The 25,736-nt window shown below is 41.3% G+C and overlaps 1 protein-coding gene across 1 annotated transcript in view; it reads right to left on the bottom strand.

The window, feature by feature from the left end:
* LOC126251972 (glutamate receptor ionotropic, kainate 2) overlaps positions 1–25,736 on the bottom strand; it is a 403,333-nt gene that overhangs the window by 72,367 nt on the left and 305,230 nt on the right. The window contains exon 14 of the mRNA XM_049953123.1: positions 20,215–20,412. Coding sequence (XP_049809080.1) covers positions 20,215–20,412 — 198 coding nt within the window. The remainder of the gene's footprint in view (positions 1–20,214; positions 20,413–25,736) is intronic.

Genomic DNA, 25,736 nt, shown 5'->3' with positions numbered 1-25,736 from the left:
GTATGCAGTGTCGTTAGTAATTGTTGAGTTCTTTAGGAGGTCTTTAGCTGAAGTATTGCTCGCTGCCTCCTCACGCAATTTAAGAACATGTGCTCGCTGTAATATTCCGCGACCTATAGCCACGTTACCCAGCGAGTAAGTATGGGCTCCGTTGGAATTGGTACGTTGGGAAGTACCTCTCGAAATAACTGGATTCTTGTAGTTGCTTTAATAAAAACCATTTTGATGGTTGAACTAGCTTATTTAAGTGTGGAAATTCGAGACGTATAGTCTCAGCTACACGATTCGTGGCATGGGCAACACATGTGATATGGAGCGAGGCTGGGTGAAATACTTTCAACAATTTAACAGCAGCAATCATGCATGCAGCTGCATCAGTGTGGATTGCAAGTACTTTATTTTCCTGTAGACTGTTGGTGAAAAGTAATTTGAAAGCTTTATTAACGAAGTGAGCAATTGTTTCTGGTTAGTCTTTCTCAGCTCCTTGCTGCAGATCAGATGAGGTACAGGGCGAGTGTTGGGATCTAACTTCCCAACAACCAAGTAAGCCACATGTCGACCTTGTCTGTCAGTTGTCTCATCGACAGAGACCCACATGTATGAATCGCCTATATCTAGCCTGATCCTGCTGAATGTATTTTCATATAAAGTATCTAAATAGTTCTTTTTGTGTGTGAATTCTGATGGAATGCTGCGGTGACAGTATTTCTAAAAAAAAACTGCATTGAATGCTATGTTTGCTGCAACAATGACTCGACACAGGCCAAGATGAAATTCCTTTTTGTCTGTTGCATTTGGCTTAGTTATAAACTTTTGTTTCGATTTATTCCTTAAGTTGGCCTGGTGCTTAATACCTGCAACATGCTGACTAAAATGCTACGTCTGCTCAGAACATCCTAAAAACAAAAAGAATTGAGAAATATTTTCTCGAAGAATTTATGTACGAGATCTACTTAGCAAAATTAACCTACATTAAAGTTTTAGAAACAATATTTTTGCATTCTGCGGAGCAGGGCGGGCTGGAACAGCCTGTCTTATGCGTTTTCGTCTGACTCACGATTGGCGTTCACGCACGCAAACAAACCAGTTATCATTCCATTACTGTTTGCCGAGAAGACCAGAAGAGTAGTTTTAGTCATTTTTTATTTGACTGTATTTTTAAAAATTAGATATTGTCAGGTTCTAACATGAAATTAGGTATTTTTAGGATTTTCTAAAATGGGTTACAGTCAGGTTCTAACATGAAATTATGTATTTTAGGTACTACAAAATTACAATTTTCGATAAAATATTTGCGTAATTCTTAGCTGGGAAGACCACGAGAGAAAGTTAGTCATAAAAATTTTTATCTAATTGGATTTTTGAAATTTAGGTGCAATCAGGTAATTACCTGAAATTAGGTATTTTTAGGTACTATAAAACTAGTTTTTTCGATCATAAATTGGCGTAATTTGTGTATCTACAACTTTTCTTGCCCCAATTTAATGAGAAACAGAATAGGTTTTTACCTAAAGTCCGAGGTCTACCTATGAATACAATGTCAATGAGGCACTGTTTGAAGCGACCAACTCATACACTTACCTGGGTGTAACACTTTGTAGGGATATGAAATGGAATGACCACATAGCCTCAGTCGTAGATAAAGGAGGAGGTAGACTTCTGTTTATTGGCAGAGTACTGTGGAAGTGTATTCAGTCCGCAAAGTAGATTGCTTGCAAATCACTCGTGTGGCCGTTTCTAGAATATTGGTCAACGAAACAGGGCTAATAGGGGATATTGAACGTATACTGAGAAGGGCATCAGGGTTGATCACACGTTTGATTGATCGTGGGAAAGTATCACAACGATACTGAAGGAACTGAATACTCTTGAAGATAAACATAACCTGTCCCGAGATAGTCTGTTAACATATTTTTAAGAACCGGCTTTAAATGATGATTCTAGTAATATACTACACTTCCTTACTTTTCGCTTACATAGGGATCATGAGTATAAGATTTGAATAATTATTGCACAAACGGAGGTATACAAACCATCACTCTTCCCGTGCTCCATACGTCATTGGAAATGGAAGAAACCCCAATAAGTGGATCAGCGGGATGTACCCTCTGCTATGCAACTCACGGTGGTTTGCAGTATGTAGATGTAGCTGTAGATGATGCCCCACGACTATGATTGATCGGGGATTTGCATCTTCCCAGGCATGCGCATTGTGGTAATTTGCTATGAGATCTTACGGTATATTGATAATTTTTACTTTTGGACCGTCTGACTACAACTGAATGAAACACAATTTTCGTGCCATACGCGTTTCACCTTTATTCTCTGTGAGGCATCTTCAGTGGCTAATTGTGTGGCCGATTTTCTATATGTTATGTTTAAGTTCCATTGTATCAAAACGAGTGTTCAGTTCCAAGTGCTGTGAAATGTGGAAAAAGCCCTAAGTGACAATTATAAGAAGAGGAACGGTACCAAAAATGGAACAGAAACATAATATGTAGAAAATCGTCCACGCAACCTGGCACTGACGATGTCTTGCAGAGAATAAATGTGAAACGCGTATTGCACGAAAATTGTGCTTCATTCAGTTGTAGTCAGACGGTCCAAACAGTAAAAATTATCAATATACCGTAATATTACACGCAACTGAGGAAGACAGGATTACAGAAGTTCGAGATGCTATGAGATCTCTTGTGGATCCTGCTTACGCCACCGAATGCTACATATCACTCGTCATAGTTGAAACAGTTCGTATTTCATCAGGTATTGTTTCACGGATATATAATTAGCAGAACGTTCCCTCCAATTTTGATGAATACTGGCTCCTGTAGGAATTTGTGACGCTTTTTTTTACAACCTATATTCATGAATACTCCCTAGCTGTATCTGTTCCTCTTCACCCACGAAAAATAAGAAAACCGACCGCGAAAGTGTCACACAGACATTTTTAATTTCCCTCTGCACTGGATACCTGACTACGCGCTTTCCCTATATTTGCCATTTAGTCTTCGTTGAACTAAGAGCCGCTGAGAGTGTAGTAACGTCCATTTCAAGGTCGCAGGGTACTTGTTGGTATGCATTAGTTGACACTTTTTTGAACAGGAGGATTTACCAGTAAACTGTCAGACTTAAAAAAGATATCTATTTAAAGTCCTGAAGCATTTCATACTTGGTAGCATACGACTAGAAGACTTCCAGAAAACATAATGGTATTAATTAACATTAATAGTAATAGAGCTAATTTCAGTAAGCTGCGTGAGGCAACTAAAACACGACACCCAAAAAACTTTCAGAACGAGCTAAAATATCGAGGATTGTCTTTGCTACGTTATGTTGGCCAATGTGTTGCAATCATTAGTATGCCAGTAATTTTTACTTTTACAGCTGCAAAATTATAATATTGAGTTTTTATGGAACTTTTAACATTTCGGCTATACGCTTAGATATTATTTTTCTTTGTTCTGTTTCCTCCGCTGGTCGTTAGCCTGACTGTGAGTAAATGCGAGTGCCATCTGTTGGATGTCTAGCTAACTTTAATAGTTTGCCATGGTAACTGTCTATAAATATGAGTTTTCCGGTACATTGTGACATCTGTTGGCTGCTGACGTAACTATCTGAAGTACGTAAATTTAAGATCTATAGACTGTCAAGTTTTTCAGATCATTTGTCATAAAAATGCTATAGTGCAATGCTAATGCTTGTGTAGAAATCCTTGGAAAAACCATATACTTTCGTGAGTGGTCAGTACCACATGATAACATCTTTGGTAATATCTGTTTGTTACATCTGAGACAAAGGCAGCGCGGGAAGTAAATAACGATTTTGGTTCGGCTCTAGTTAACAGATTTCAACGACGATGTGTGCTAAGCATTTTGGTGAATGAGCAATACTGACTAGGCTATTTGTAGATACCAACAGTATTATTCAACGAGTTGCAGTAAGTTTAACCAGAAGTGGATTGGCTCATTCATGAAGCTGCAGACGTCGGCAATATCTTATTGCGTATCAGCTAGGACGGTAAAGTGCTGATATACAGTTATATTTCCGATACACCTTATTTAGACTTAGTAAATTCATAACTATACAATGGACAATACATTGTATCTATATGACATTAAAATGCTTTCTCTGCTCGTGTAGAATACTGATTCTCGAACACAGAATTTGTTTCTCTGTTCTGAATTATAGTTATGACTCATTGCCACATCAGCAATTAATAGCTTGAAAAATCGATCTAAAAGATTTTCACTTAACTATTTACTTTAAATCAAATACCGAAAATTATGTTGCATCGTATTTGGAAAATGATATAGTGAACTTAAGAACAACTAGCCGCCATACTGCACTTATAAAGATTGCGTGATACTGCTTTCAGACGCGTGAATAGCGTGTGTTCGTACCGATATGCGTGTCAAATTGAATGTTTTTTGTAATTTTGGTTTGGTTGTGGTGTTTAAAGTGCTGAGAGGTGGTTGCATTGTGACTGAATGTGCGTTGATGAACTGCTTTGCACTCTGGCGTCGGTAGCGGTGGTACCTATTTAAACTGCAGCTTTCTTTGATTTGTTTTTACAACTTTGTGTGTGAGTTATTTTGGAGAGGGTATTATTGTAATTTGTTTATGGTTACGAGACAAAGTCAGGTCCACAAACAATCAACATTATAACGTAGTTACATTCAATGATCGATCTTTGGCGGAGGAAAAGAAAAAAATGTCTGGCGTTGCACTGCAGCAATATTAATTTCCGACATATAGAAGTAGTCGAGATCATAGGGTTGAAAGTCAAACAAGGATTTCCGCTAACATGACCTTGGTTCAATGCCAGGCCACATGGCACGCTGTAGGTTTATCAATCCATAATCTCGGTTTTTTATTGGTCGATTTAAAGTCGCCCATGTTTGTTTTCATTTCGTAGTTTATTATTTCATATCTACTTCTACACATTGATCTTGCCAAAAGCCGAGAAGCGATTCTTCTTAGCGATTTGTTTTATTAATTTATTATTTCATATCTACTTCTACACATTGATCTTGCCAAAAGCCGAGAAGCGATTCTTCTTAGTGTTTTAGCTCACTGGGGCACTCTGGGATGCTCTTTGGGGCACTAAGTGATGCTCCCTAGTGGACTCTGGGAACCTCTCTGGTGCACTCTGGAATTCACTCTGGCTCACTCTTTGATGGTCTTAGTCTCTTTATTTCATTTACTTTTCAGTTTAAAGTTGCGAAGCATCCTTATCTATCTCGTGAGATTTTTTTTAAAGAAGCTTACTTATTAGTTTACTAAAAAAGCTTATCTTTTAGATCTATTAATTAATTGATTAATGATTATAATAATCTGTGGGTTGCAAGGGTTCCGACCCCTGGGGAGCTGGGTGGGTGTTATTGCATGGCTGTGTTCACTTAGCCGCAGCAGCTACGTCAGGCGGATGACCTTGAACGAGGTTCGCTTGGCTGCCGCTAGAGCCCGCAGGACCGTGCTATAGTTTACTTTTTCTGCTTTCATCGCACTGCGTTCCTGATTACGAATTATCGTGTGTATTTCACTGCATTGTGAATATGTTGCTTGTATGCTGCAGGACTTCGACGTCTGTTATCGTCCATAATATTGGGACTCCATATATTTGTTTCATACAAAACAGAAGCTGAATTTGTCAGATATTGTTCTGAGGACATTTATCCTTGCCTACGAATCCTTACGTAAACTTTTCAGATTTAAATGCATTTAAGTTTATTGTTCATTACGCTACTTCATTTTTGTTAACATATGTTTTTTCTACTTTCAAGCATTTAATGGAGAACTCCAGGTCAGCAGCTTCTGACATATTTGATATTCAATTTTAATACGTATTATCACGGAATGAGTACTTATACATGCTTTGAATGGAGTATTCCTGCAAATGAGTGATATCCTGCAAATGAGTATTTTTCCAGTTATCATTATGTAGCAAAAGTATTCTACATCATAGTACATATTCATACATTGGACTGTGCGGTATCGTGTGAATGTGCTTCCACTGTACTGAATGCTACTCCATTTAGTTAACTTAAGTGGTTCATAATTCATTAGTAGAGCCAATGCCGAAAGTATGACAATGTGTATTATTCGCTTTTAGTTTTTTACTGCAGTGGAAGAACAATTTTAATACTATGTTTGCTGTTAAAGTGTATTGTTTTTAGCACCTCTTAATAACGTGTGACCACATTTAGGTAACTAATGTTGCACTTTTAGCGTTTGTAAGAAGAAGGCCTTAGCCACTAATTGCGAGACTAAAACGTACTTTCAGTTGCAAGAAACAACACCATTTCAAACAGAAATACATAGGCCCTACACATTCCGTAACGAGATGATATATAGTTGAATGCCAGTTTTATCAAAAGCTGCTGACACACAGTTATCCATTTCATACGGAAAAGTACGAAAAACGGATGCGAACTAAAATAAATTATAACAGGAACGATATACTTACAACATACGTAAATCGAACAATTCACTCGTGGATTCGTAGGCAGGAACAAATGTTCACAGGAGACTATAATCTGCGACAAAACCAAACTTCGCTTCACGTGACAAAAACAAAATGGAATCATTTACTCCATCCCATATTTCGGATGCATGCAGAAACAAAGTATAATACGGGCAACATATTCAAAATAAAATTCAAAGATTACTGTATACATTAGGTAAGCTAATCAGAAACAAAATGCAGTTAAACCAGCTTCTATGACATGTCAAATAATAATGCTTATCTCTTCACATGTGCTAAGGTGCTATTACTTCTTCTTGATAAGTCTTACGGTCGAAATTGCAGTACTGGATTTTACACATAAATAATTTTAAAGTCAAAAGGCGATCACAGTGTCATGTATAAAATTTTACATGACCGTCAACACCAGCTGCGAGAAGTTAATCATAGTTTTCGATTGAGGTTTCTCGAAGATATTACTTTGCAGCGTCACAGAAACCATTTGGTCTCAAGGCACGCAATTTACTACTAGACTATGTGGCCCATCCACAAAGTATAATGAAAAATAATTTCATCTAAGTCACGTATTTCGATTTTAAAATGCGAATTTTTGCGCCATATTTTCTCATAATCAAAGTTCATTGTCTGGCTACTAGGAGTGCTGCTGTCTGTTTCCACATCGTAGCATGGACTTACGGTATTTTGGTGTTCTGTGTTGGAGAAAATACTTGATCATAAATTTGATGTGGTTAGCGATATACAGGGTGATTATAGCCTAACTAAAGTTGAACTTTCGAAACGCTGTAGAAATAACACTACTGGTCATAATGAGGTGAAATTGCAAAGGAATATTATCCGGGAAGGGGGAAACGTATGGCAGAAGAAAAAGATGGTGTGAAAATTGATAAGTAGATGGTGCTGTATGTGTCAGAATACGTAAATCAAAACACCTATAATGCGCACGACCCATTGAAGTTGGTATAAACATTCCGAGTACAAGGCTTTTCCCCCATTCGCGTCTGCGACGTTCACCATGACTGTCTCAATGCACGATCACGCTCTGCTTGTAAAGCTGTGTTACAAGTGTGATGACTGTGCACACGTCGCTCTGCAGAAGTTCCGGACACTGAAGGGTTTGAAAAAAGACGTAGGTCGGACGACTGCCATGGGTCTGGAGAATATGATTCTTAAATTCGAAAAGACGGTTTCTGTTGGTGTGTAACCTGGTGGAGGGAGGAAACGAATTGATTCGACGTCACTGGAAGCAATGGCCACAGCTATGGCCGGCCGGGGTGGCCGTGCGGTTCTAGGCGCTACAGTCTGGAGCCGAGCGACCGCTACGGTCGCAGGTTCGACTCCTGCCTCGGGCATGGATGTGTGTGATGTCCTTAGGTTAGTTAGGTTTAATTAGTTCTAAGTTCTAGACGACTGATGACCTCAGAAGTTAAGTCGCATAGTGCTCGGAACCATTTGAATTTGAAGCCACAGCTATGAAGGAGGAGATGAGTAGTGATGTGCAAACGTGTAGTGCACGGAGAATTGCCCGAATATTGGCCTTCTTTGCTATCCATTCAAAATTACCCACATGCACAAGTTACTTCCTGTTGACCTGCCAGCAGGAGAGACCTTTGCTTTAGAATTTCTTGCTCGCATGGAAGTGGACAATCATTGGCCATGGAAGATTTTGTGGACAGTCGAAGCCCACTTACATGTGACTGCGTGTGTCAACACACAGAATTGTCGAAGATGGGCAACGGAAAATCCACACGCCAATCAAACAGTACCACTTCATCCTGAAAAGGTCACTATGTGATGCGGTTTTACGGCACCATTTATCATAGGGCCGTGCTTCCGTTCCTGTTACCTGTACCGTCACTGGTAAGCGCTATGAGTGGCTTTTGCGCAACCACGTCATTCCAGCTCTCCAACTGCGTGCATGTGTGGATGCAAGATGGCGCACCTCCGCACATAGCAAGTCCAGTTAAGCAGCTGCTAAAGCGCCATTTCGGAAATGCTAGAAGTATCAGCTGCCATTTCCCTACAGCCTGGCCGTCCCGATAACGAGATCTTACTCCGTGTGACTTCTGGCTATGGGGCTATCTGAAAGACGTAGTGTTCAGTGTCCCGATAGCAAACTTAGCTGCACTGGAGGCACGCATTCCGCAAGTCTGAACGTGAGTCCGGAAACACTTCGATCAGTTATGGAACATGCTGTTTCTCGATTTCAACTTGTTGCAGGAAACGGTGGGCAACATACTGAACATTTTTTGCGCCAGTACCACGGAAATTAATAATACGTTTCGATTTTGACTGATGCTTTTTGTGCGGTTTTGCCCGCAGGACAATTAAAAACCGATGATTGATGATTTTTATGTGATTTTTGGCCTCAGGACAATTAAAAACCGATGTGCGTGACGCTTTTTGTGCGGGTTTTGGCCTCAGGACAATTAAAATTCGATTTTTCTCATCCGATGTTATATGATGTTGCCATGGCGGATGGGCTTACGCAACTAACAGTATCACACCTGTTTGCACACTGAGTTGTACAGTTTGTTTTACGTCAAACGTACACCTTAGGCATTGTTGTATGATTCATTTGTCATTTTTATTCGACCACTACTAAATTATGATGCTTACAGCGCCATCTTTTGCTACATTTTGTAACTATTTATTTTTCTTCAGCCATAAGTTTTCCTCCATCTCCGATAATATTCTGTTGCAATTTGATATCATTCTGACCAGTGGTGTTATTTCCACAGCGGTTTGAAAGTTTAACATTAATTATAATCGCCCCATTAACAAACTCATACTTTACCTACGCAAATTATTTTGAAAAAAGGAGTTCGCCATTAAATACTGGGTCTGGAAGCTATACCCTCTACATGGTATGGAACCGGAGACCTAGAAACGGCGGAGAGCCTTTCGTCCCCGCCGTAGCCCTCAGCGGTTCACAATCCCACAACAGGCTCCAGCAGTCTACTCACCCCGCCGCCGCCCCACACCGAACCCAGGGCTATTTTGCGGTTCGGCCCCCAGTGGAGCCCCCCAGGAACGTCTTACACCAGACTAGTGTAACCCCAACGTTGGCGTAGTAGAGTAATTATGGTGTAGCGTTCGTGAAGAAAGTGTTTGCGCAGCAGTCGCCGACATAGTGTTACTGAGGCGGAATAAGGGGAACCAGCATTCGCCGAAGCAGATGGAAAACCGCCTTAAAAACCGTCCACAGACTGGCCGGCACACCGGACCTCGACAGTAATCCTCCGGGCGGGTTCGTGCCAGGGACCAGCACGCCTTCCCGCCCGGAAAGCAGAACGTTAGACCGCACGGCTAACCGGGCGGGCTCCTCTCTACATACTTTTGGAAATAGCCTTCGATGAGGATTTCAACAACATAAAGTTCGCGTGACTTGATCAAATTCTAAAAATGCAGTGGCGTCGCAACCCGCTGTCTCCACAAACCTCTGCCATACTTGAACATATGTAAGCAAACACGTAACACATATACGACAGGCCAGAACTATGATTACTAAGCCACTGATATATCTCAGTTTCATTTAATGCCGCATAATAAAGAGTGTTAATATCGCCTGTGCTAGATGTCACATAAATATGACTGCAAATAACATGATATACGACCATAAAAAGCGTTTTGTATCATAAAGTGAAACACTCTACATAAAAATGCGTTTCAAATATTAGCCTCAAAACAGCCCATAACAGATGCTGTACTGTAGTTACAAATACTAATGAAATAATTCTTAGATTTCTCTTTAATTGTTCAGTAATTTCAAGTGAGTCCTTGATACAGTGCGTGGTAAAATAAATTTTATGTTAATGGCGAAAAATTATCTTTTTCATAATGACAACGCAATGTGATTGCCGTTGTAGCACGTAAAGTGACCTCAGGTGCGAAATGTTTTCCATTATAAAATCTTCTCTGTAAATTCACCAAACCGTAATTGTAGCTCTCAAAGTTATTTGAAAGTACGTTCAGTGCAGATTTAAACGTATCTTTCAAAACAACAACAGAATTATCATTATCAATATCCAATTATTCCTATTACATTGTCTACGCAAAGATTGTACTTCTCTAGTTCTTTGGCTTTTATTCCGACCCAATAGTTTTCTTTTCCGAAGCATGCTTCCCCCCATGAACCATGGACCTTGCCGTTGGTGGGGAGGCTTGCATGCCTCAACGATACAGATAGCCGTACCGTAGGTGCAGCCACAACGGAGGGGTATCTGTTGAGAGGCCAGACAAACGTGTGGTTCCTGAATAGGGGCAGCAGCCTTTTCAGTAGTTGCTGAGGCAACAGTCTGGATGATTGACTGATCTGGCCTTGTAACATTAACCAAAACGGACTTGCTGTTGTGGTGCTGCGAACGGCTCAAAGCAAGGGGAAACTACAGCCGTAATTTTTCCCGAGGGCATGCAGCTTTACTGTATGGTTAAATGATGATTGCGTCCTTTTGGGTAAAATATTCCGGAGGTAAAATAGTCCCCCATTCGGATCTCCGGGCGGAGACTACTCAAGAGGACAACGTTATCAGGAGAAAGAAAACTGGCGTTCTACGGATCGGAGCGTGGAATGTCAGATCCCTTAATCGGACAGGTAGGTTAGAAAATTTAAAAAGGGAAATGGATAGGTTGAAGTTAGATATAGTGAGTATTAGTGAAGTTCGGTGGCAGGAGGAACAAGACTTTTGGTCAGGTGAATACAGGGTTACAAATACAAAATCAAATAGGGGTAATGCAGGAGTAGGTTTAATAATGAATAAAAAAATAGGAGTGCCGGTAAGTTACTACAAACAGCATAGTGAACGTATTATAGTGGCCTAGACAGACACGAAGCCCATGCCTACTACAGTAGTACAAGTTTATATGCCAACTAGCTCTGCAGATGACGAAGAAATTGAAGAAATGTATGATGAGATAAAAGAAATTATTCAGGTAGTGAAGGGAGACGAAAATTTAATAGTCATGGGTGACTGGAATTGTAGAGTAGGAAAAGGGAGAGAAGGAAACATAGTAGGTGAATATGGATTGGGGCTAAGAAATGAAAGAGGAAGCCGTCTGCTGGAATTTTCCACAGAGCATAACTTAATCATAGCTAACACTTGGTTCAAGAATCATAAAAGAAGGTTGTATACATGGAAGAATCCTGGAGATACTAAAAGGTATCAGATAGATTATATAATGGTAAGAGAGAGATCTAGGAACCAGGTTTTAAATTGTAGGACATTTCCAGGGGCAGATGTGGACTCTGACCACAATCTATTGGTTCATACCGTAGATTAAAACTGAAGAAACTGAAAAATGTGGGAATTTAAGGAGATGGGACCTGGATAAACTGACTAAACCAGAGGTTGTACAAAGTTTCAGGGCCAGCATAAGGGAACAATGGGGAAAGAAATACAGTAGAAGACGAATGGGTAACTCTGAGGGATGAAGTAGCGAAGGCAGCAGAGGATCAAGTAGGTAAAAAGACGAGGGCTAGTAGAAATCCTTGGGTAACAGAAGAAATATTGAATTTAATTGATGAAAGAAGAAAATATAAAAAAGCAATAAATGAAGCAGGCAAAAAGGAATACAAACGTCTCATAAATGAGATCGACAGGAAGTGCAAAATGGCTAAGCAGGGATGGCTAGAGGACAAATGTAAGGATGTAGAGGCTTGTCTCACTAGGGGTAAGATAGATACAGCCTACAGGAAAATTAAATAGACCTTTGGAGAAAAGAGAGCCACTTGTATGAATATCAAGAGCTCAGATGGAAACCCAGTTCTAAGCAAAGAAGGGAAAGCAGAAAGGTGGAAGGAGTATATAGAGGGTCTATACAAGGGAGATGTACTTGAGGACAATATTATGGAAATGGAAGAGGATGTAGATGAAGATGAAATGGGAGATACGATACTGCGTGAAGAGTTTGACAGAGCACTGAAAGACCTGAGTCGAAACAAGGCCCCGGGAGTAGACAACATTCCATTAGAACTATTGACGGCCTTGGGAGAACCAGTCTTGACGAAACTCTACCATGTGGTGAGCAAATGTATGAGACAGGCGAAATACCCTCAGACTTCAAGAAGAATATAATAATTCCAATCCCAAAGAAAGCAGGTGTTGACAGATGTGAAAATTACCGAACTATCAGTTTAATAAGTCACAGCTGCAAAATACTAACGCGAATTCTTTACAGGCGAATGGAAAAACTGGTAGAAGTCGACCTCGGGGAAGATCAGTTTGGATTCCGTAGAAATGTTGGAACACGTGAGGCAATACTGACCTTACGACTTATCTTAGTAGAAAGATTAAGGAAAGGCAATTCCACATTTCTAGCATTTGTAGACTTAGAGAAAGCTTTTGACAATGTTGACTGGAGTACTCTCTATCAAATTCTAAAGGTGGCAGGGGTAAAATACAGGGAGCGAAAGGCTATTTATAATTTGTACAGAAACCAGATGACAGTTATAAGAGTCGAGGTCCATGAAATGGAAGCAGTGGTTGAGAAGGGAGTGAGGCAGGGTTGTAGCCTCTCCCCGATGTTATTCAATCTGTATATTGAGCAAGCAGTAAAGGAAACAAAAGAAAAGTTCGGAGTAGGTATTAAAATCCTTTGAGAAGAAATGAAAACTTTGAGGTTCGCCGATGACATTGTAATTCTGTCACAGACAGAAAAGGATTTGGAAGAGCAGTTGAACGGAATGGACAGTGTCTTGAAAGGAGGATATAAGATGAACATCAAGAAAAGCAAAACGAGGATAATGGAATATAGTCGAATTAAGTCGGGTGATGCTGAGGGAATTAGATTAGGAAATGAGACACTTAAAATAGTAAAGGAGTTTTGCTATTTGGGGAGCAAAATAACTGATGATGGTCGAAGTAGAGAGGATATAAAATGTAGACCGGAAATGGCAAGGAAAGCGTTTCTGATGAAGAGTAATTTGTTAACATCGAGTATAGATTTAAGTGTCAGGAAGCCGTTTGTGAAAGTATTTGTATGGAGTGTAGCCATGTACGGAAGTGAAACATGGACGATAAATAGTTTGGACAAGAAGAGAATAGAAGCTTTCGAAATGTGGTGCTACAGAAGAATCTTGAAGATTAGGTGGGTAGATCACTAATGAGGAGGTATTGAATAGGATTGGGGAGAAGTTTGTGGCACAACTTGACCAGAAGAATGTATCGGTTGGTAGGACATATCCTGAGGCATCAATGGATCACAAATTAACATTGGAGGGCAGCGTGGAGGGTAAAAATCGTAGAGGGAGACCAAGAGATGAATACACTAAGCAGATTCAGAAGGATGTAGGTTGCAGTAGGTTCTGGGAGGTGAAGGAGCTTGCACAGGATAGATTAGCATGGAGAGCTGCATCAAACCAGTCTCAGGACTGAAGACCACAACATCAACAACCTAAAACAAATCTAATTTTCGTGTAACAAACGATGTCGTAACTATTCAGAATGAAGAAATTGAAAATTTTGAATTACTTGAGATTTCGTGGTAAACGTGTCAGATGAGCACAATGATAGTTTCATTTGTTCATAGGCAAAACTAAGTGAAAAAACGATGTCAATAAACAACGTCAAGGACAGTCTGTGTTTCCTCGAAAGGCTTCGTTACTTCAATGTTTCCTTTCCACAGGTGATATCATTAACGACATTGAAGTCTTAGCATTGTAGCTGCCCAGTATGCGTGTGTTACGGCAAATGAACCATCTGCAACGTTTTAACATGAAAATGCGATTACACGGAGCGTTGCTACTTTCGTGTGCCATTTCTACCATAGTACCTGATCGGAACATGTGGTATGGTTCAAATGGCTCTGAGCACTATGCGACTTAACTTCTGAGGTCATCAGTCGCCTAGAACTTAGAACTTATTGAACCTAACTATCCTAAGGACATTACACACATCCATGCCCGAGGCAGTATTCGAACCTGCGACCGTAGCGGTCGCTCGGTTCCAGACTGTAGCGCCTATAACCGCACGGCTACTCCGGCCGGCGGTACATGTGGTAGAAGTTGGTAGCAGCTTGATAGACAGAGAAACATTTTTCTCATGTGAGAGTGTCTACCTCTCTTCAGGGCACATAAAAGCGTTCTTTTATTTTTCTACGCATCTGTGACAAAGTACGTTTCGAATTACACAAGGTTCAATTGCCTTCTTGCACAATTAGTGTTAAGACACGGTACTTCAGTTTTAGATGTTCATATATTATAATTACTATTCTAGTTTGCATCTGAATGGAGTTTTAGATGTTCATATATTATAATTACGATTCTAGTTTGCATCTGAATGGAGTGTTCAAACACTCGCTAACTAGAGCCCTGCAGGTGCGAGGCCTGTTAGCGTGTCCCATAGGCGACTGATGTGCCACTGAGAGCGCTAATACGCTTCGCGAACGTTCGCGGAAGTTGCCGAACATTACCGATGCTAATGATAGCCGCGTAAGCGCATGTACACCGGCCACGCGACTGCACTCGTGTTGGGCGAAATTTGTGCTAATGACGAATAATGAATCGAGATATATTATGCGAAACATTATTCACTTACACCAATAAAAGGCTTATTCGTCATTTGTGAATAAGAAGTGTGAAGAGTAATAGATAAACCTGAAATCCAGTACCATTTATTGCTCCAATTCTTTGCCATTTATTAAACGAATGTGTTTTTGTTTCTTTTGAATTACTTTTCAGGACATCTCTTTTTTCAAACACCTCATAACAAACTCTATCTGATTTTCGAAGATTTGCCGGTGTGACACTAAAGAAAACACGTTCTACACATGCAGTGCACTCCTAAATTCGTCTTCATTTCGTGATAACGGTAAATGACTTTAATTTCACACATTCTTCCGGAAGAATTGGGAAATAATTACACTGCAGTTTTTGGTAAATAATTCATTCTGATTCCACGTTATCATTCCTTCTCAAATCACATTCCAAATAAAATCTTAGTTTTATGTCATTAATATCAGTCGAAACCGTGGCTTGATTTCTTTGACATTTCCTTGGCTATCAAACGTATGTGTTTATTGTAAACCTCCCTTGGTCATGGAGAGCAATACAGGTCGAATGTGAGAAACAATTCGCCCAATCGCAAACTTTTGTTCAGCTGCGTGCGGTGCATGCGGGAGTGCCGTGAACAACACACAATAAATAATGACCCAAATATTTTTTAAAAAGCCGTGCTCCACATTTAATGATTGTTTTGTGCGCCGCTTAAGTTTCGAACCGTTCTGGCAGGTCGCAGAGCCGCAGTACAGCGTCAAAGTGGCGTCTACATACGACACATTACAAGCAGCTTGTTATGGAATTCCTGTTTGCAGAAAAAGAATCCGTGGTGAACACCCATAACCGTTTGTGTGCAGTGTATGGCGATGCTGCAGTTGATAGGATCACAGTTGGGCCATGGGTAACGAAAGTTAGAGCCTCAGGAAATGCAGGAACAGCTCCATGATCAGCCACGCTTGGGACGTCCTGTCACAGCCACTGCACCAGACATGCTGAATCGTGCGGATGCCATCATTCGTGCCGAATAGCGCAAAACAACTCGACAATTGGCTCTACAGTTATCGGTCAGCACTGGAAGTGCGTCTGCAATGATCGAGAGTATCGGATATTCAAAGAGGTGCTCACGATGGGTTTCGCGAATGTTGAGAATTCAAAGAAAGGCCATTGTATCTGAATTGTTGGAGCGTTTTGAGACCAACGGAGAGGGCTTTCTGTCACAGATCGTTACGAAGGACGAAAGCTAGGAGCACCACTTTCCGCCGGAAACAAAAAGGCAGTCCATGGAGTGGCATCATCCTCATTCGCCACAAAAGAAGAAATTCAAGAGAAACCCCTATGCCGGAAAATTCATGGTGGCAGTCTTCTGGGATTGTGATGGCGTCATTCTCGTGGATGTGATGCCAAGAGGGTCCACCATCAATTAAAAGGCATACGTGAAGAGTATGAGTAAACTCAAGAACCGTTTTCGAAGTGTTCACTTGCACAAGTATCCAGCAGAAATCTTCCTCCGACACGATAATGCACGCCTACACAAACGTCTGAGAACCCGGGAACACATCGCCAATTGGGTTGGAAATAACTGTCGCATCCACCCTACAGTCCATATCTGGCAGCCTCGGACTTCCATCTCTCTGGGCCGCTTGAAGATTCTCTACGGGATGAAGAGAGAGCCACTCATGCAGTGAAAACATGGCTGCGCCTACAGGACAAAAGCTCTTACCAGCACGGAATACATGCTCTTCCACAAAGTTCACGTACGGCTAGAATGTAGGAAAATAGGACATGGACAAGACATGACGATGTATGTTGTCAACAAATTCTGACTATTAACAGTAAATACCTTTTGAGAAAATAGTGTGGGGCATTTCTTATTGAACGACTATCGTATTAGAAACCTTAACCGCTGAGGGCTGAGTGTGGGAGTGAGGGTGCGTTTGAAGGTCACCTTTGTAGGTTTTTCTTCAATAAACTCGGAATCTACGGCCTTTAGAGGAAACGCATCTCAGCACAAAATTTAACTATATTAAATTTCCTATAAAAAGATCCCATTCATTTTATGTAGGATTAATAGTTTACACGCAGCGAGCGGGAGAATATGGAAATCTCACTTGCGGATTTTACGGGTTGTATAAAACGGTGTAAGTAGGCTGTTTGTTTTCTTATTGGCAACGTTACGTAGCGCTCTGTATGAGAATCGCTGGCTGTGCTGTGTGCAGTCTGTGGCTAGTTTGCATTGTTGTCTGCCATTGTAGTGTTGGGCAGCTGGATGTGAACAGCGCGTAGCGTTGCGCAGTTGGAGGTGAGCCGCCAGCAGTGGTGGATGTGAGGAGAGAAATGGCGGAGTTTTGAAATTTGTAAGACTGGATGTCATGAACTGCTATATATATTATGACTTTTGATGACTATTAAGGTAAATACATTGTTTGTTCTCTATTAAAATCTTTCATTTGCTAACTATGCCTATCAGTAGTTTGAATCTTTTATTTAGCTGGCAGTAGTGGCGCTCGCTGTATTGCAGTAGTTCGAGTAACGAACATTTTTTGGTGAGGGCCATTCTTTTGTAGGGATTTTTGAAAGTCAGATTGCGTTGCGCTCAAAATATTGTGTGTCAGTTAAGTGTTGATCAGAATAGGTAAAGAGTGAAATGTCTGGGTGCGTTCAGTTCTGCTCAGCTGTTCGAAAATCTGACAGTTTAAGCACAGTCATATACAATTTTTCTAAGGGGACGTTTCAACAGCATCGGTACGAGCACGTGAATTACCCTGTATCTTAAGACATCTACATCTGGCACCTGCTAAAACGGACTTTCTTGACTAATACTGTATATCAGCTGACGTCATTTATTGTATTTATGAATTATGTCTTTCTCAGTTAATGTAAATAATTGAAGAGAATATTGATTTCAGAGTTATCTATCATATCTCAAAGAAAAATGTTTTATCCAATAATCGAATATGCAAAAACAGACTTGCCGAATCTGTAAAGTCACTAACCACCAACAGCGACATACTAGGATAGCTTCTGTAGTTGGGGTGCGTACGCCCCGGCACAAACGGGAAAAACTCGGGAATTTTCTCATTCGGGAAAAATCTGAAAAAATTCCGGAAACTTTTTTAGAATTCCAGAATGAGATTTTCACTCTGCAGCGGAGTGTGCGCTGATATGAAACTTCCTGGCAGATTAAAACTGTGTGCCCGACCGAGACTCGAACTCGGGACCTTTGCCTTTCGCGGGCAAGTGCTCTACCAACTGAGCTACCGAAGCACGACTCACGGCCGGTACTCACAGCTTTACTTCTGCCAGTACCTCGTCTCCTACCTTCCAAACTTTACAGAAGCTCTCCTGCGAACCTGGCAGAACTAGCACTCCTGAAAGAAAGGATATTGCGGAGACATGGCTTAGCCACAGCCTGGGGGATGTTTCCAGAATGAGATTTTCACTCTGCAGCGGAGTGTGCGCTGATATGAAACTTCCTGGCAGAGAGCTTCTGTAAAGTTTGGAAGGTAGGAGACGAGGTACTGGCAGAAGTAAAGCTGTGAGTACCGGGCGTGAGTCGTGCTTCGGTAGCTCAGTTGGTAGAGCACTTGCCCGCGAAAGGCAAAGGTCCCGAGTTCGAGTCTCGGTCGGGCACACAGTTTTAATCTGCCAGGAAGTTTTTTTAGAATTCCTGGAATTTTTCATTGTTTTAGTTTTCAATTATATTTTTCTAATTTTGATTCGTAAGAACTGATTTTCTTACAAACAGTTTTACTTTCGCGCGCTGATGCAGAATAATACTGCAGCAGTCAAACATAAACGAGAGAATAACATAAAAATTAAAATAAAGTTGCAAAGAATATGCGCCATTTACAACTACAAAACACAGTGCACACCCAAGCATCTACCGACATCATAATGTATCGTACTTAGTAGCAACAAACTGCTTTCGATGCGTCTTTTTCGTGGGCCTTGTCTCGATGGGCGTGACGCCACAACTTTTGATATTTGTAATAGGTCGCGGGAAAATATTGCCCAAGGTTGTTCGAGAAGCGTTACCTTCAAAGTACTTACCCAAAATGAATTATGTTACGTGTGAGACTGTGTGGCGAATTTCTTAAATCACGGAGCGTTAGACTCTCATTCAAAGCTTAACACTGAGGATTACAGAACTTTTGGCCCAAAAGACCGGCCATTTATGCCATTGTTTAAAACTTTACTGACACATTTGTGTTCGATAAAATCTTGAAGGGTAACTCACACTAAAAAGACCTACTTTCAATTTTAGTTTTTCATATTTGTTTTAGTTGTTTCATTCATTACAAATTGTGCAATAACGATGGCAAAAAGTATAATTATCCTTCAAAAAAGTACATTGTACGTTCTTGAGCATTTTCACACGAAATTGGCTTTTCTGAGGAAAGTCGAATTGCTGGACGGAACATATATTCATCCAACTAACCTTCGAAACGTTCGGTGTTCAGCAGTGAAATTCATAACCGTACTTGTCAAAAATATTCAGTTGTAGCAGTTTATGCTGTGCTCTTAAAGTCGTGCCTAATCACATCCTCTGAAAAAATAGCAAAAAATATTTGACGGGCAATATTATATTTGAAAACTTAGCTTTTCTTGTAGCTGTGGTGTGTGTTTATTAATTTAATCCGTCAACTTTTTCTATACGTTTGTTCACGCTACTTTACAGTGATGTTGCTAGACGCTGATTACATCGCATGCCATATGTTCTGAATATCTGCTGTCGTTGGCTGGTGAGATCACGTGACTGGTTGACGAAAGAGCGCTTCTATCTCGATTCGGGAGCTCCCGTTCCGTATTTGGTGGATTTAGTGCCGCGCCTCAGAGATCTTTCCAAAACGTTGATTTTTGCCTGCTTTCGTTTCCTAAAGAACTGTGAAGTTCTGTGCTGGTGTATAAAACATTCACCGTTCAAAGGTTTGATAAGTTTTTCAGCTCCGAGGGTACGTATATTCTTACTTAACACGGTAAAAATGTGCTTTCACCCTGGAAACAGCGTATTTTCGCCAGGGAAAGATCGTATTTTCGTCCGGGAAAAAGTATCTTTAACTGGGAAGTCCGGAAATTTTCTTTCTTGTCCCCGTATACACGCTGTTAGTGAACTGTTTTGGATGCTCTGGTAGTTTTCGTGTTCCCATCTCATCAGAAAAGACTGACTGTAAGAGAATTAACAAATGATAACTTAAAATGTTATCACCGTAAAGTCGCCAGAGAACCTGGAATAGCTTACCCTGAAGAACGTCATGGTGGAACCGCTGTCCAGCGTGCCGTAGGAGATGTCCGTCTGCCCCGCCAAGTCCTCGGCGTTCTCAATGGGCGTGATCATTCTCTCCACGGTGAGGAAGGCGGCCAGGTTGGCCGTGTAGGACGAGATGATGATCAGCGTGAAGAACCACCAGATGCCGCCCACGATGCGCGTCGATGTGGCCTGTGAACCAAGCTCCCGCCTGCACCTACAAGTCTTGTACAACGACAGCATCGCCAGGGACAAGTGAATTACCTTACGGTGGTAATGCCAGCAATGGAAAACAGCAAGTAATTACACAACTGCAGTGCTCGTCAGAAAATTACTCGTCTCGGATCGGTCATTCCTTGCGACTCATTCACCGAGGGAGGTGGCGCAGTGGTTAGCACACAAGTCACACATTCTGGAGGGCGACGGTTATAACCCGCGTCCGGCCATCCTGACAGGTTTTCCGTGATTTCCTTAAAGCGCTTCAGGCAAATGCCGGGATGGTTCCTGTGAAAGTGCACGGCCGATTTCCTTCCCCATCCTTCGGTCATTTGATGGGACCGATGACCTCGCTGTTGGGTCCCCTCCCCCAAATCAACCAACCAACCTGTAACTCTATCCAAAGGATGACGAACATTTTATTTATAAATTTTACACCTTTTCTATAAAAACCGGCACAATTCTTTTGTCCATTTCCTTCACTGCTGTCAGATACGATCAGTCAAATATCTCGATAGAGTTTAGTCACAAGGGAAACGTAGTGAGGTCCCCTATTTTTGCAGGCTCTGTTCCGTAGTAAGGAAGGAAACTTTACGTAAATTCCCTAAAAGAACACTATATGAGCCGGGTACAGACTTTTAAGTCTATCACGAGCTTGGCACATTTGATGTCCTGGTTGATGAGTCTGTTTCTTTCAAAGTTAGTGTCTGTGTTTACTCGTCATGGTACGAGTTTGTCATCACGTACAACATAGTACTTTTACTTTCGATAGATATTCCAATTAACTAAAACAGAAAGTCGTTAAATAACCTCCGCAGGATGTGCAGTCATATACAGGGTGAGTCACCTAACGTTACCGCTGGATATATTTCATAAACCACATCAAATACTGACGAACCGATTCCACAGACCCAACGTGAGGAGAGGGGCTAGTGTAATAGTTTAATACAAACCATACAAAAATGCACGGAAGTATGTTTTTTAACACAAACCTACGTTTTTCTAAATGGAACCACTTTAGTTTTGTTAGCACATCTGAACATATAAACAAATACGTAATCAGTGCCGTTTGTTGCATTGAAAAATGTTAATTACATCCGGAGATATTGTAACCTAAAGTTGACGCTTGAAACCTCCGACGGTCAGTTGCGTGTTGTAACAAACACGGGCCACGGTCGACGAGCAGCATCTGCAGGGACATGTTTACGATGACGACCGTGTTTACGAGTGTGGCTGTAGTGTTCTGTTGTGGTTAGGTCTAGCTGTCGCAGTGTCCGCATGTAGCGCTTGCTGCTATTGTTATTCTGCATTTCTCTCCGCACGCAGACCAACTGTAGTACACCGTGTTACCAGACGTCTGTGATAGTTTAGTGTTGTAGGAACTGTGACCATGGTGTATTCGAACTCTGAAAAGGCGGAGATGATACTCATCTAAGGCGAGTGACGACGAAATGCAGCTGAAGCCTGCAGGGTGTATGCAGAATGGTACCCGGACAGAGAGCATCCAACGTGCCGCACATTGCAAAACATCTACCGCCAACTGTATGCAACAGGTATGGTCGTAGCACGCAAACGGGTCCGTAACAGGCCCGTCACAGGAGAAGCGGGTGCAGTTGGTGTGTTAGATGCTGTTGCCATGAACCCACACATGAGTGCACGGGACTTTGCGAGAGCCGGTGGGCTGAGTCAAAGTAGTGTCATGCGCATACTGCATCGTCACCGCTTTCACCCGTTTCATGTGTCGCTACATCAGCAATTACATGGTGATGACTTTAATCATCGAGTGCAATTCTGTTAATGGGCATTAACAGAGAATGCGTTGCAGTTCCACCTGTTTACCGATGAAGCGGGTTTCACAAACCACGGGGCAGTGAATCTACGGAACATGTATTACTGGTCGGTGGACAAACCTCGCTGGCTCAGACAGGTAGAGCGACAGCGACCGTGGACTGTAAATGTATGGTGCGGAATCATGGCGACCACCTCATTGGTCATCACTTCATTGCAGGGGCCCAAACAGCTGCGTTTCTACAGAATGATCTGTCATCGTCGCTCGAAAATGTCCCACTGGAAACGGGTCGACGTATGTGGTATCAACATGATGGTGCACCTGCACATTCCGCAATTAACACTAGGCTGACCCTTGACAGGATGTTCGACAGGCGTTTCATAGGACGTGGAGGACGCATAAATTGGCCAGCCCGTTCTCCTGATCTTACACCTCCGGACTTCTTTCTGTGGGGTACATTAAAGGAGAATGTGTACCGTGATGTGCCTACAACCCCAGAGGATATGAAACAACGTATTGTGGGAGCCTGCGGCGACATTACACCAGATGTACTGCGGCGTGTACGACATTCGTTACGCCAGAGATTGCAATTGTGTGCAGCAAATGATGGCCACCACATTGAACATCTATTGGCCTGACATGTCGGGACACACTCTACTCCACTCCGTAATTGAAAACGGAAACCACGTGTGTACGTGTACTTCACCCCTCATGGTAATGTACATGTGCGTCAGTGAAAAAGACCAATAAAAAGGTGTTAGCATGTGGACGTAATGTGCTGTTCCAGTTTCTTCTGTACCTAAGGTCCATCACCGTTCCCTTTGGATCCCTACGTAATTCGGTGCTCTCCGATACACACGATCGAACAGCGGAGGAGTGGTACTCATGCGTCAACTTTAGGTTACAATATCTCCGGATGTAATTAACATTTTACAATGCAACAAACGGCACTGATTACGTATTTGTTTATATGTTCAGATGTGCTAACAAAACTAACAGGGTTCCATTAAAAAACGTAGGTTTGTGTTAAAAAACATACTTCCGTGCATTTTTCTATGGTTTGTATTATACAATTACACTAGCCCCTCTCCTCACGTTGGGTCTGTGGAATCGGTTCGTCAGTATTTGATGATTTTTACGAAATATATCCAGCGGTAATGTTAGGTGACTCACCCTGTATATAGCGTGAGTCAGGAGGAAAGGTACGTGCTTTGAGGGGTGATAGTATTAGTGATTCTGAACACAAAGTGTCATATGAACGTACCTCCTGTTCTTAATACTTTCCAAGGAAACTAATGAGTAAGTGGCCAGAGGACCAATGCAGGTGATAGTAAGTGAAACATAGGGTTCTAACGTCGTGTCTGATTGGGTAAATTTTCTCACAAAAGATGATCAGAACGTCCATAGTCAACTGCAATGCATATTGCGGCTGTTTTAGATAACGGCCGTGTTGCTGATCTGAGCTCATTCGTACGGTCCTTTACTTGGGCACATGCTTGTAAAACAAGAGCGAGGACTTCCTCCTTTGTGTCCACCCTGCGCTTGTAGACTTCTCTCGTGAGCCAACCCCACGAACAGTAATATAATGGAGTAAGTAATCTAAAGTAAATTAATTAATGTAATGTAATGAATCTAATGTAATGTAAATAATCTAATTGAGTAGTTGAATTGCGCATTAAAATGATCAGAAAGGCAAAGCCACGTAGCCGAACGTCAATTCTTTTGTATTCGCATATGAGTGCTGGTGAAGGAGACAGGCAATTGAGGCCCGTGACTGTCAACAGCAGTATATTACATACCGTTAAGAAAATGGCTCATGTTTATTTGAAGTTTTTATTCAGCATCACCAATAATATTACCTCTCAAAGAATGTACCTTTCTCCCCAATCACCCTCTCTATGTAAAAGTATTGAAACATGTTCTTCAAGGTACGACTGTTTCATGTTTTGGCTGCTTACTGTTTCGGTTGACTACTTAGCAGTAATGGTCCAAAGGGGAGGAGACAAATCAGGATTTAAAGTTCCGTCGACGTCAAGGTTATTAGAGATGCACCACAAGCTTGGATTGTGGAAAGAGCTCACCCAATAGTTTTCAAAGGAACCGTCTTTATATTTGCCAAAGGGGATTCAGGTAAACTGCGGAAAACATAAAACTGTATAGCCAAACGGATATTTCAAACAGCGCTTTCTCGAATGTAAGGCCAGCGTATTGACATGTTGCCACCTTACTCGGTACGAATACCCATGTTGCAGAGAGCTTGGTGTGCTCTTCAATTTATACACCGGATTTCAAAGGGAAAATCTGCGTCAGATAACAAGTGTCGATGACTACCGTCATGGATATCTTCTAAACAAATTTACTTTTAATGGACCACTTGGTAATACACATCCATCCTGCGGAATGTTAATAAGACGCACGACATTTATTTCCACACCCTCTGCTACCTATGCATCTGAAAAGGATTCTCAGATATCGTGGTTGGCAGGAAGAGGGAAAGTGGTTAGCACATAGGATTCGCAGTCGAGAGAAATGGAATTCGGACGTTCTTTGCTACCATTCAGATTTAGGTTTTCCGTTGTTCCCTATTTGATGAAGCATTACGTCGATAATGACTCCACTGAATAAATAATACAACCTATTTCCTTTCCCATCCTGTCTGTACCCTAGCCTGAACACCATCCCTAATGAGCTCTTCGTGCATACGGCACATTCAGATCTAAATATTCTTCGTTCTTTTACAACATTTGTGTGTTTGAAAGTCTTTATGACGGAGAGCGCTCTTGTTTTGTTCGGCTTACACGACGTATCTTTTGGATATTGATCATGTTTATGAATTATTGAAGTTTGTTATCAGGAATGCCTTCACGAATGTTTAATTTTACTGTGCGAGCAGTCTTCATTTTGCGTTTCTCATACACTGCGCGTCCCACAGAGGTAACAAGACGAAAAATCTTCATTTAAATGTCTCATTTGCACAAGGAACAAGTTTTTTGTCGTTCCAGTTTCTCCTGAGGGGGAAGCTCTTACAGTAGTTACTTCCGTCACCAAGGCAGGAATTTTTAATTCCCCACATCTTAATAAGAACCGTGTTATTATAGTTATTACAATTATCATATTCATGGATTATGCCCTTTAATTTAACAGCCCATCTCTTCCTGTAACACCCTATAACACGTTTTCCTTGCTGCACAGTTTACTTTTATTACCCTATTTTCATTAACTCCTTAAAAGTTTGGTAAATTTCATTTGATGTTCATCATTTCTTTTTATTTTATGCCTGCTGTCTTGACTTACTACGTTGTACGTTTTGGTGTAGCCGTTTACCATAAGTAGTAGAAAACATGTTTCTATGGCTTGTATCAGAGCTCGAATATCAACCTCTATCTCATATTTATACAGTGCTTTAGTTCAGCACTGTCTTCTCAGGATTTTATGTGTTGTGCAACAAATGAAAAAGAACGTATCATACAAATATTATTGGTGACAGGCTGGACTTAGTTATTTAGTTAGT

This window comes from Schistocerca nitens, chromosome 1 (genome assembly GCF_023898315.1).
Source record: "Schistocerca nitens isolate TAMUIC-IGC-003100 chromosome 1, iqSchNite1.1, whole genome shotgun sequence".
NCBI classification, from domain to species: domain Eukaryota; kingdom Metazoa; phylum Arthropoda; class Insecta; order Orthoptera; family Acrididae; genus Schistocerca; species Schistocerca nitens.
This window is presented reverse-complemented; position numbering and strand designations above follow the sequence as displayed.